Source organism: Cimex lectularius, unplaced genomic scaffold (assembly GCF_000648675.2).
Source record: "Cimex lectularius strain Harlan isolate CLEC.00 unplaced genomic scaffold, Clec_2.1 scaffold125, whole genome shotgun sequence".
NCBI classification, from domain to species: Eukaryota; Metazoa; Arthropoda; class Insecta; order Hemiptera; family Cimicidae; genus Cimex; species Cimex lectularius.
The window spans coordinates 1,311,355-1,324,403 of NW_019392662.1; the positions used below are offsets into that span (position 1 = coordinate 1,311,355).

General features: G+C 36.0%; 2 protein-coding genes across 3 annotated transcripts in view; one reads left to right on the top strand and one right to left on the bottom strand.

Moving 5' to 3' along the window:
* LOC106668836 overlaps positions 1-3,158 on the top strand; it is a 72,086-nt gene extending 68,928 nt beyond the window's left edge. The window contains exons 6-7 of the mRNA XM_014397972.2: positions 1,881-2,087; positions 2,975-3,158. Coding sequence (XP_014253458.1) covers positions 1,881-2,087; positions 2,975-3,063 — 296 coding nt within the window. The 3' untranslated portion in view covers positions 3,064-3,158. The remainder of the gene's footprint in view (positions 1-1,880; positions 2,088-2,974) is intronic.
* A 4,618-nt stretch (positions 3,159-7,776) lies between these two features.
* LOC106668804 (breast cancer anti-estrogen resistance protein 3) overlaps positions 7,777-13,049 on the bottom strand; it is a 105,826-nt gene continuing 100,553 nt past the window's right edge. For both annotated transcript variants that reach the window (XM_024224938.1, XM_014397919.2), the window contains exons 4-7: positions 11,836-13,007; positions 11,595-11,763; positions 11,015-11,207; positions 7,777-10,949 (exon numbers count right to left, since the gene is read on the bottom strand). In XM_024224938.1, coding sequence (XP_024080706.1) covers positions 10,561-10,949; positions 11,015-11,207; positions 11,595-11,763; positions 11,836-13,007 — 1,923 coding nt within the window. In that variant the 3' untranslated portion in view covers positions 7,777-10,560. The remainder of the gene's footprint in view (positions 10,950-11,014; positions 11,208-11,594; positions 11,764-11,835; positions 13,008-13,049) is intronic.

A 13,049-nucleotide genomic window follows, 5' to 3' on the forward strand; every position in this document is an offset into this window, starting at 1 on the left:
AATTAGCAAGGAGGAAAGGAGGTTTTCCGTTAGTCATGTCGACGAAACGTCAATCCGCTCGTGCCAGAACAAATCCCATTGTGCCGGCAATTTTCCTCTTCGTTACCAAGCTGGAATAGGATCCGGATTAGATAATCCAATTTAAATCGGGCCCTGTACTGCACGGAGGCCCTCGGCCTGTCCCCGGCGCCTGGGACGGGGCCCAGGTCCCGTCCTCACCGGTGAAAGCGTGTCCTCTTATCCGACAAGAGATCGAAGAAAGTTACGATAACGAGACCCCCGCAGATGCCGGCCGAGTGCCAGATCGGGAAGAAAAGCCGGGACGTCCCATAGGCATCATTCGTTAGACGGCAAATTGCTCGACCGACTGTGAATTCGATTACGACACCTCGTAAACGGTAATTTTCGTCTCGTTAACTCCCAAGCGTGCTACATCTTTCAGACTGTTCGTGATCCGTTCAAGAACCAATTAGCCTAAAAAACAGATATAAGTTCTCAACAAAATTAGCAACATTATAACGATGCTAGAAAATATTTATCGGAATGAATCTTTGACTCCATATAATTTATTCAATATAACGAGTGTTCTATTTTCCTATAGTAAACTCTATGGCTAGGAATGTGTGGTGTTTAGTGACCGTTAGTCAATGATTAATCGGAAATTGAGAGGTGCGGTCTAGTGTTACGTAGGTTTTAGAAAAAACATTTTCTTTATCGTGCCAACGTTTCGATCTTTAGTGAGATCATCTTCAGTGCTCCAAGTGTTTGTTGGCCCCTCACCGTCAATATCCAACGTATATATACATAAAACAGCAATATCTCACTGGCACTCAACACGACTCACAAGAATGGCACATCTACACGGAAAACAAACACTTTGAGCCCTGAAGATGATCTCAATAAAGATCGAAACGTTGGCACGGTAAAGAAAATGTTTTTCTAAAACCTACGCCACACCAGACCGCATCTCACGATCTCCGAATAATCTATGTCTAGGGATGATGAAGATGATGAAAAGATGGGAGGAGGGTTTTTTCTACTCCCTAAGCAATGAAGCCTTCGGGCATATTGTACTTATTGGGTATTCTTTCATTAAGTAATTTGTATCAAGAAATACCAGATCGTTATCTAATTGGGTGGTTATTATCTATAAAAGGTGGTAAAGTGAGATTAAACGCTGCCTGAAGGTCTTTGCATGAATAGGTTCAGATGCTGTGAGTGCATGTTTATACTTAATTGAAAATAGGTTGGATAATAACAAACATAAGTGGGTGTAAGGGGTGCTCAAGTTTGAAGAGTCCAAGCAAAGTCCAAAGCCTTCTACGTATCAACGAAAACGCCTAGTCAAGCTTTTTGGTTTTCATGAGTAGCCATTTATCACCCTGTGGATCTGTTGAGGACAGGTAGTGAGAGCGAAAGGCAAATTGAGTTAATCGTGACTGAGTGAGTCATCAGTCTTGGCAGTCCTTCGAACCCTTTAGAGCTGAATCATAACATCATCCTAACTCATCATTAGTGATTAAGTAAAAAATATTGGAACAATAACAATAGAAGGAATATTATTTTATTTGGGATTACAATGTTCATGAATGGCCTAAAAATATTCATAATCAACGAACTCATCAGTTAATTCAATCATTTACAGCATTTCACCCGTTGGTTTTCTTTACGATAATAATCATAATCCTCTTTACTTAACTTACAACGCACACTTTCATCGAACATTAGGTAACATAAAGGTTGAGAGTGAATTGAATGGTAAAGTAAGATTAAATGCAAAACCTCAACTGCATAAACTCCTATACAATCGGAACATAACACTCGCTGACCTTTATTTGCAAAGGGTATAATCATCTTAATTTATCCTATGGTTTTTGCAGGAGGAAAGACGTACACGGTGTTCGCACCGACCGATGCAGCTTTCACGGATGGTGAGCTGGACAAACTGCTCGAACAGCGAGGCGCGGCTCGTGCACTCGCGTTGAGGCACGTGACACCCGGAACACTTTACTCAGCAGGCATGCTTTATTATCAGCTCAGAGACTCGATGAACAACTCGAACCAGATCCAGCTTTCAAAGGACGCAGGTAATTTTCACCAGGAAAGCCTTTTCAAGACAGAAAGAGAGAAATTTTCTTCAATGGTTCGAACTAGTTCCTAACTGTCGTTTTAAAAGTCAAATAAAACAAATTTATATCTTGGTCGTTTCCCGTAATTTTGGCCAAGATAACAGTACTAGCCTGTGACATTTATTTTTATCAGTGAAGTAAGGAGGATGAGGCAAGTCAACAAACCATATTTAATATGGTGAAATCAAGAAATTTTAGCGGACCAAAATGATCTGAAATGAGCTAACAGGTTTGTAACTCCACAGACCTAAAGAGGAAATCTCAAATTTATGCGAGGCGATTTTATCCGCATTCTCAAATTTCCATTTTGCACGCACTCTCAATTTATTTACAAATCGTATTTATAAAAAATACTGTTGTCCAAAACTCGCCTTTGCCCTCCCTATTTCTCAACTTAACGGAAAAACATTGAATCATGGACATGTTACCTAACAGTCCTACCTAACTTGTCCCTATTCAATTTAGCCCGTCCTTAACCCTACCTAACCTAATAAGTCCCTAACCCATTCTCAGGGACGCCTATCCGTACCTACTTTAACTTAATCGTACAAATTATACATAGCCCTAACCTAACACTAATGCTAATAATTACTCTTCTTAACCTTCCCAACCCGCCCCTAATTTCTTACACTAAACCTAAGCCTAACATAACCTTACTTAACCTAACCATTTCTAACCTAACCTAATTCTTCTCAGGCACACTACCTGGTGACGCAAAATAGTCAAAAATGTATACATGTGTGCATATGTTTAACTAACCCAATTATATGTTTATGTGGCCCAAATTAAAAATTTACCCCTCATTCCTCTCCATGTTATTTAACTTTTTGTTTTCTTTTTTACAGGCCGAGTCAAAGTGAACAACGCTCATGTGATTTCGAGAAACATTCCAGCCACCAACGGAGTCATCCATGCCATAGATTCTCTCCTGTAAAATTGATCATACATCCAAATTGATTTTGTATATGCCATGTAAATATTAATGTTATTTCGTCTTAGTTTAAGTTAAATAAAATGCTTTAAAACTTTTATTTTTAAAGAGACAAAATTCCTTTTCCTATCTGGTTAAATTATCGACTAGTTTTTTTTTTAAATATAACAATGGATATTAACAACCAAGCAGAATACTCAATATTTATTTTGTAAAAAATGCATTATTCTTCTTAGAGAGCCTGTGCTTTCTGATTCGAAGTGATACTGTTAATAACCAGTTTGTGAATTTTCCAAGATCAGTTGTAAAAACATGATGTGAGTGACTATTAATTATTAAATGTTAATTTTTACAAATAAACAGGTTTTTAATTTAAACTTTTCCTTGCCTTCTTTCTTATTAATTAAGTTTACTTGTGACTTAGAACAATATTCTATACTTTATTTCTATAGCATTGCTGCGAAGAAGAAATGAACTAAAGGTCACAGTTTTTTAACCTAAAAATTGTAATATAATGTGAAAGTAGTATATACAGGGTGTTACAGGGTTCAATATCAATACTCCCACGGTTGATTCAGTAAATAAATAATAATAATAATTTCTATTAAAAATATGTCATGTACGATGTTCTTGGGCTATTGCTCTCCTTGGGTTCGATATCACGTTTTTCAACTTTGGAAAGGAGATTTCACTAAGAAAAATTTTAACAAAGGTAAAATTGAATCTGTCCTAGGAATACTTATGAAATAAAGCAAGTTTGGCGAAATCCCCGAAAATTTTGATGGAAAAGACATTTCACAAGCCACATTTGGTTACTTCCGACAAAATATGGGTTTTGCCATTTGCTATCCTCTGAGAGGCTATTGTGCATTCGGAAGCGCGAATTTTTCAACGGAAATGTTATTTTGTGGAATATTTAATGCAGTTTGCGAAATAAAGGTCAGATATATATTTTAATGCCGCCAAAGTTGAGAAATTACGATTTTATGTGAAAAAATCTGATTTTAGAATAAAATCACAAAAATTTTAATATCTCAGGAAGGTCGAGATAGAAACCTCATTCTGATGGCACAGAACTACGTATTATTTAATCAATCTATCATGGCAGTATTGACATGTAACCCCGTAACACCCTGTATAGTTGAAGGGATTTGATTACTATTGAATGGATTTGCATTAATGACTATTTATTGACGTAATCGCACGTCAATATAATTATTGATGATTTGTGTAGGTCGGGGCTTTAAGACTTGATATCCCGATATACGATAGGATATTAATGTAATTAATTGTGTTTATGCCTGCCTAATTACTTGTCATGATATACTTGTGAAAATACACCTACAACTCTTATTCAGTGTTTAAAAAAATACACCTTATTTTCTGTTGATTTTTTGAATGTATACTGGATGATAATTTCAATTATGATTAATTGTTTTCTGTGACAAAATTCCTTCTGATTTTTGCCGTTACAAACATTCAACGCCATTTTATTGTAGGATTCGATTAAAAAATTGGCCTTATTTCTAAAGATCATAGGAGTTTGAGATTTGTTTTTATAGGTAGATAGAATAGATAAAACACTTTATTTACACTACTAATACATATAATATATACGTTACATGTATTATATACATAACATATACATTACTATACATAACGCTAATTACTTTGGCTTTGCTTCCGTACGTAAAATCCGAAGAGTTAGCATTACTTACTTTAAGGCTTAGAAGTTGTTTTCAGTTTAATTTTCTTTTAATTTAAATCAGGGAGTGAAATCCGCCTGCTGCCGATAGAAAAGGTTCGGTAATCATAACCTAAGGTAATCATATTATTCAGGGCCTTGGTTATTTTGAGGGTTCAGGTGATGCATTGCCGGGTACAGTAAAGAAGAATGATGATGAGGACACACCCGTTCATCTCAGGTATTGGGGTTTTATTAAATTTTAGTTTATTTAACTATTTTCATTATTGGTTTAGCAACCACACCAGCACGCACCTTATTTAAAGGCATCTACATCGAGTGACTTCTTTTTTAAGTTTTATGAGCATATGCATTAGAAGTGCATAGATGTCGAGTAGCCATTTTAGTCAATTTATAAACTAAACTGCTCAAAAATGAATAGGGATATTTGTAATTTATTCTTATTCTACTAATTTTAATTAAATTAACCTATTTATTGTTGTTAGTTGGATATGTAGTGGAAACCTACGGTTACCACGGTACCTGTTAGGTGTCACTACCGCTTCTGGAATGGTCTCGCCCTCTACTCTGCAGCGAATCAGAGCAGAGCCAGTGTATGCGCATACATACAAGCACACTGACTTCATCAGACTCGTCAACCCGACGCTTATCCCTTAATGAAGCACCTACGATGATGGCAAGGGTATTCTCAGCGATAACATCCAACTCGCCTTCTAAACATAGTCGAGTTGGCTACAGGCAAACCACTGCACTCGGCCAACTGCTGCATCAGGGCCAGGATCTCAGCCAACTGCGCTCTCTCTACCAACAAGCACACACATTCGCTCCCGGCCTCGGTACATCGTCTCAACGCTACGCTTCCAAACAACACCGGACCTTGTCAGGGGCACCAAAAAACTCCTCACTAAATATAAAACAAAATAGAAAATACAAACCAAAAACAAACAAATGTTAATCCTCATTTTTAATAACGGATTTGCTTAAGAATAGTAAACATGACGAATAGTCATTTTGTAAAAAAATACCTTTTCTTGTGTTTTCTTCATTTTAATCCAGTTATATTCTCTGGATAGTAGTGGATCTCAGCGCATTACGACGCTAAAGGAGTACAAAAACATTATCACTGCTTCACGAACACATTCCATTGTGTATAATATGTTTTGGCAAGGCCTTTAAGCAAACTAAAACGATTCGTAATCTCACATCATATGCCACGTTGAGTTTGAGACGACCTGCAGCAACAGCCCATCACTCGCAATTTAGGAGACTATGGTGCATCGAGCGCTTAGAAGAAAACACCGATTGGAATGCTGGTATCTTTACTGATGAGTTTCTGTCTGTATGTGATAGCAAGCGTCGAAGAGTCTACCGAGAACAGGGGATGCGTGCAATGCCCCAGTTCATGCTCCATTCAGTGCAGTTTGCAGGAGGCCGTGTAATGATCTGGGCTGGGATTTACACTGGAGAACGAACTGGACTGCATATCGTTGAAGGAAACCTCACCGCAGTCCGTTATGTCTTAGAAATTATGGAGGAATACATCCCTCAAACCGGAGGGTTTACCCATAGGGTTTTTCGATTTCTGTATGCCAAACTTCAATGTTCAGAAAACGCGTTGCAACAACTATGGAGTGAAGTGAAATAGTGGCAACCTTACTAACAGTATACCTAACGCTCATAGGTTTTAGCTAACAGAGGACATTATACACGGTATTGTTGTTGTTTTGTTAATTGTTTAAAAAGATATTGTGTCCAATAAACAAAATTATGGAATTTAAACCTATTATTTTGTTATTTTTTAATATACCTTAATTAAATTTTCTTTGAGTAAAAACATAATTTCTAATAAATTTTAATAATAAAAATAAAATAAAAATGATATGGAAAGTAAATACTACGAAATTGGCAAACCCCTATTAATTTTTGAGCAGTTTAGAAAGTTACTAACTATTATTGTTGTTTTGTAAGTTACTACTGTTCATTATTGTTGTTGTTAGTTTAGTATTGTATACATTTAGTTTTTAACTAATTATAAATTTATTATGTAAGAATAAATATTGAAATAATGGACCAAGTATTTCCTGTATTTGAGAGGTTCAATGAGGTTGTTCACCACCTCTTCTTTAATCAGTCTACGCAAAGATGCTTTGTGGAACTTCCCCAGAATAGAGCTGAAATATACTCCCAAAATGTGCAAGGTGTCTTCCATGCATCTATCATTAAGTTTGCACAAGGCACAAGTAAAAAATTAGTAAAGACATGATGTCTCTTTATTAGTCTGTATATTGTGTCATCATAACTCAGATAACCTCTTGTATTATGAAATTCCTCTGCTTATAAAAGCCTTGGTCAAAAATCGTTTTACCCTGTTTGAAATTATTCAAAACTTTTCTTATGTAGTCCAGAAGTAAGTGTGTAAGTTGTACAGCAGTTTGATTGTGATCTCAACATACACCTGGTGTGCTTTGTTGGAGGTAGAAGAGTTTTTAAATCAAATATTTTTATTATTCCCTTGTATGTTTATTCCCCAAACCTGTGGACTGCAACACAATTTTTTTTAAATTATACATACTACTGAAAATAGTCATCTTTCATCCTTTTGAGATATTGAGAGATTATTCATTATTACTTTCTGCCACTAAATATCAATTGTGTACTTAGTGGCGCTGGCCCTTTCCTTTACCATGATGGACATCTTAGGAGACAGAGGAGGAACTAAATATTCACACAGCCTACTCTTTTTCTTTCAAAGCTCCCTTTTTCATTTTCTTCTGCACCTTTGCTGATAAATCATGATTTGTGATTTTCAAACGTTTAGATGTAAGTTTTTAAAAATTGTATATTAAAAATTATGGACTACGGACAGTGGTCTTGTCTCTGATTGTTAATATAAAATGATAATATTGAAGGTTGATATTAAATATATCAAGACAATTTTTATTTTAATATTTAAAGTATAAATAGCGAATATTATAGAATTCTGGGTTAAAAAGAATTGAATTTTAATCCTGTAAGGTTATAATTTTATAATAAATGCATTACAGTTCATGTATGTTTAGCACCAAGCCACCCATATAGTCTTACATATACATATAATAAGTAAGTTTTGATATGTGGGGGGAGGTTATTCCAATAAGTTAGACTAGTTCAAATATGTGCTCGAATTGAAATTGAACAGGCGAACAATTTGTTATTGATTTCATGCAAAACGAATCGACATTTTCAGTGCTATGGACCTCGGTTTTTATTTGTTTTATTGCGATGAATCGTCAAAATTCAAGACGAAATGTTTCACTTTTTAAGCATACTTTTAAAATTGGTCCCACCTAAAGCAACATAACACACCTCAATTCAATAAATAATACAAATAGTTGAATTCCAATCCAAGCACAGAAAAAAGATAAAGTTAACACAGTATTAAACATCCTCTAATTCTATAAACTATACATCCAGATAAATAATTCATTACTATTTTGTAACATTTTAATTTTATATATCTTATAATTTGTTTTTTCTTTTAAATTATAATCGCTACTTTACAAAGTATATACACTATATTGAAACAGTAGAAATGTAACGAAAAATCGGGGTTTCATTTTTTTTTTTTTTTCAGGCTTTGAGCAAGTCAAAAGAAAAGGTATTGAGATACACAGTTAAAAACAAAAATTGAGTAAAGCCACGTGGAAAACATTTTACTCAAAACAAAAATATAAATTTGTGTTTAAAACCATGTTTTAAATTATTTACTTACAATATTGCTTATGCACATAAATTACACTAAAACTTGTATATAAATGGATTACATTTAATTTGATAAGTTAAAATAGAGATTATTATTCTTCTAATTTTTGAGTACAAAAATTATGAATTTTCATGTTTTAATTATTATCCTATTGTCTGCTATGAATTGTAGCACATCTGTGATCACCAGTATCATAGACAGCTTTTATTTTAGGCGTACAAAAGAACCTGGCAGTGTGCTTTTTGATCCGAAATTTTAGTAAAAAATAGTTACGATGGTCAAGGTGTTTGTAATTTCATCTTGTAATTCATTTTTAAGCATTGAATTGTCTCACATATACATTTTTATTACAGCGAATATTAGATGAAATGGACTAAGTAAACAAAACACCCAAAAAATATTCTCAGTCAAAACAGACACACTTAGGAATAATTCCTTGATTATTCGACTATGAAAAACAACTGCACTCAAAACTTCTTTTTTTTTTAATAGAAACAGTACAAATGCATACAAATTATTTTTCTCAAATTTTTGAATCTAATGATTTGAATCCTAAATTCTACTGCCATTTGTTTATTAAATTCTACCCGATATATACACAAAACTCATCTCACACAAGACAAATTAAAAATCACTTCAAAAACGATCCAACAAATTAAATAAAATATTTACAAAATCATAACAACAAGGTTCTTTACCTCCAATTTACCAGGTCTCTCATACAGATATTACATATTGCACAATGCAGTCTCTTTTTATTTTATTTTGTTTCACTTAATTGATTCATTTTACATAAATATCACAAATCACAAACATCCCACTTTACACTTTCCCGAAACTTTTTTTTTTGGGGGGGGGGTTGTGTAAACAAAATTTAAATGAATTATTATATTGTAAACAGCCATCCCTAATTCCCTTGTACATGTCACACTTTATACAAAAGCTTATAGAAAATTAGTTTAAAACCCGAATTCAATTCTGTATGTTATAGGCTTTCAGATTATATCATGTAAACATCTTATTAATAACGACATTAATTTTGAGATGTTTTATTTTTCTTAAAAGAATTTAATTTTAATAAATATTCTATTCTAAGAATGTAAACAGGAACATACTTTATATTATAATTCATAGACTCATAATGTAAACATTGTATTTACGATGAGATGCTTATGCTTTTAAAATTCGTCTTTTGTTCAAAATTTTAAAATGAGATACCAAATCCAGTACAAAAATTTATCTTACCAATAAAATCAATGCTTATCGCACATCTTTCCAGGGTAATCAATAAATTTTAAAAAAGAAATCTTTTAACACAACCACAATATAAATTCTAAAAATATTATCATATAGTTTTATTTAAATGTTTTGAATATAAACACTTCCATTGTAATACTCCGTCTATGCAACAATACTCACTACTTTTATACAAAAATTTAATTAATCTCAACCAAGGTACCATGTTAATGCAACCCTCAACTCTTCTTATTAAAAAAATGTCTCAACATTAATTACAACAGACTGCCTTCAAATATTCAATTTTGTTTACATTTTAACCTCTCTCTTGTAATTAGGTTGTTGACTAGTAACAAATCTATCAATTAATTTTTTTATTGAAAATGTTCATAATAATTGTTTCAGTTTATCATTTCTAATATATGCGGGTGTATTTGAATTTTAAAAAATGAAATATTCCAAAGCAGACTGTAAATATATTATATAATTACAATTGTATCGTAAAAACTGGCATAGTACTAGACAATTCATATGGAAACAAATTTAATAATGCTTTCAATTTAAAAATAATTTATCACAGCTTTATTTTTCACTTTTAAAAGCAAAAAACGTTTAGAAAATAAAATAATAAATTTAATCTTTAATTATTAAAAATCAAAGAAAGGAGTGTATTTACATAGTATATGTGAAGAAAGAAATAATAAATAATTGGCCTTGTAAATTTCAAATTCAATATTTTTGTCTCAAATTTGAGGTAGCTTTTCAACGCTGTTTGTATAGCACATTAGCTGAATTTTTGAAATTTGAAGTCACTAGATCAGACACTAGTGCCGATAGCTGGGTTGTACGATGTTGGACTGAGCGGTGCGGGCGGTGGTGGCGATTTAGCCCTCGGCTCATACATGTCGCACATGGCAGTCAAAATTTGGTCAAACTTTGCGTAACGTTCCTGAGGTTCGACTGTGGACCCACGGCTTCCCCAGAGGAACTTGAGCTGGAATTCGGTTCTGAACATGTCGACGAGAAGTTCTACGACCCTCGAATCGCTGAGGAAGATTTCAGAATTGCGCCTGAAGGAAGGGAGCGACCTGACCATCTTCCTACCTTCTTCCATATGGAGGGCGAGTGTCTTAAGCCCTAGGTCAGGAGACGAAGATTCCCATTGCGCTATGCACACATGCTCCACGACAGTAGATGTTTTGCTATCTGCAATAGCACAAAGTATTATGTCAGTTATGTATAACAAAAATTACTCTCCATTGTTAACTTACGGATTGTATCTTCAATAGATCTTTCCATGAGAGAGATGAATGGAAGAAGATGGGGGATGGTCGTATTAGGAGCTTGAGGGTTTGTGCATTCGTTCATACTTTTCAACGTAGGCCGGAGTTTTGCCTCAAAATTAAAGGCTGCATCGGTGTACTTCTGTCTTAGAATATGCCAAGTCACGGCTAGATCTTGAATCTAAAATAAAACACAAAAATATTAACTGTGAGCAGTTTGGAAAAAAGGGTAAACATTCTCATTAGATGAGGGAGATTTTTAAGTAATAGATCTCAGTTATTGCTTGTACCACAATCGCAGTACAAGTACTTTGCAATAAAGATTACATTTTTTTTGACAAATACACATTTCTTGTTTCCACCCTCGATAATTGCATCACTAGGCAATTTAATTAATTACAGCAACAAGTCAACACGCGACTGACAGCACGAAACTAGCTCTGGTGGGCATGGCATTTATTAATAAGTTATATTTTATTTAATATAAAATTTAATTTAATCATGACAAGCGGTATAGAAACAAGCGTGCACTGTATACTGCGGTCATCAGAGAGATTGTTGTACTTACTTGCGGCATGCACAATCCCATCATGATTGCGTTGAAACCGAAGAGATTTCCCAAAGCAGTTTTTGTGTCAATGGCCACTTCGATCCACTTGTTCAGGGTTTCGGCACGCTCAGAGTCTGCGTTGCAGGTGAGTATCGTTACTGCGACGAGCAGTTTCAAACACATCGTTCTAAAAATGTCGTAAAAACAATTAAACTTTGATCATGACGGTCTGAGTTGAGTTATAAGGATTTGTACTTACCTTTCGATTAAATCTTTCCTCATCTGTCGACCGAATGGGAGGGAACACAATTCTAACCCGGATGAAAACCCTATTAGGTCCCCCCATATGTTGTTTTTGTTTATGATTAATTCGAGGTCCACTTTGGTCAGATGGTTGGCGATGATCCTTGAGCCGTTGTCTTGAAGAAGGACCCTGACGGCTTTCAGGGCGGTCGCATCCAGCGGTTTGTTCTCCATCACTGGGAGGAGAAGAGAATGGAAATTGTCCAAGACGAAACAAGACGGGATCTCGAAGTCGATCGTTGGCGGAATGGAATCTTCGAGGCCCGAATCGTAATCGCAGGCTTTGAGAGTCGTGGAAGAAAAACTGGACGTCAGGGAAGACTGATACCTCGGGTTTTTCACGATCACCCCTCCTGGGCGCATGGTGAGCACCGTGCACTGCACTGCAGAATCGGAGATGTCGCCTGCGGCCGAGCTCTGGACCGAGTCGCCCGAACCATTGCCCGAATCGCTGCCGGACGCGTGGTAAGAAATGACCCGAGGAAAGCCTTGGCAGGTCATCGTGTAATTTGGGCAGTCCGTGACGTCCAGTTCCGCCAAACTGGGCCTGTTGGTCGGCTTGGGGGGCGGAAGTTCCGGCAGAGGCCGCCGCTCCGAAGTGGGGCTCAGTGTCGGGTCGCTAGTCACCCTCGTCAGTTTCCTCGGCAGAGTGTTCTTCTTGATATTGCATGATCCGCGTGGGAGCGAGTGGGTCGAGAATTTGGATACGACCATCTCGCAGCCGACGGACCGGGTCATCTGGTCCTGGATCACACCGTCGGCGCTGTTACTCTCGACCTTCGCCATAGAGAGGACGTTCCTCCCGTTTTCCGGTGCCAGGGAAAGGCTTCTCGTGGTTTTCTTGTTCGGAACTCTCGGAGGGATGTCCCAACGGCCGCGCGTCGGAGAAGGAACCGGCGATGACCTGGAGTGCGGAGACGTCGCCTGTGACTGAAGGCCGTATTTGGCCGCATAAAAAGTTAGAGGGTACAACCGGTTGCAGGGATGCTGGATCCTAGCCCTGCTCGCGGTGGTTATCGGCTTGCCACTCCCAACGTAGTAAGTGATCAAATCCGACACCGTATCGAAAGGCTCGTCCTCAAACTGATACTGCACTCTCTCATAAACAGTATCCGGCTGAATTACGACCTGCAAATAAATAATAACTGAATAATAAAACGAACACATATA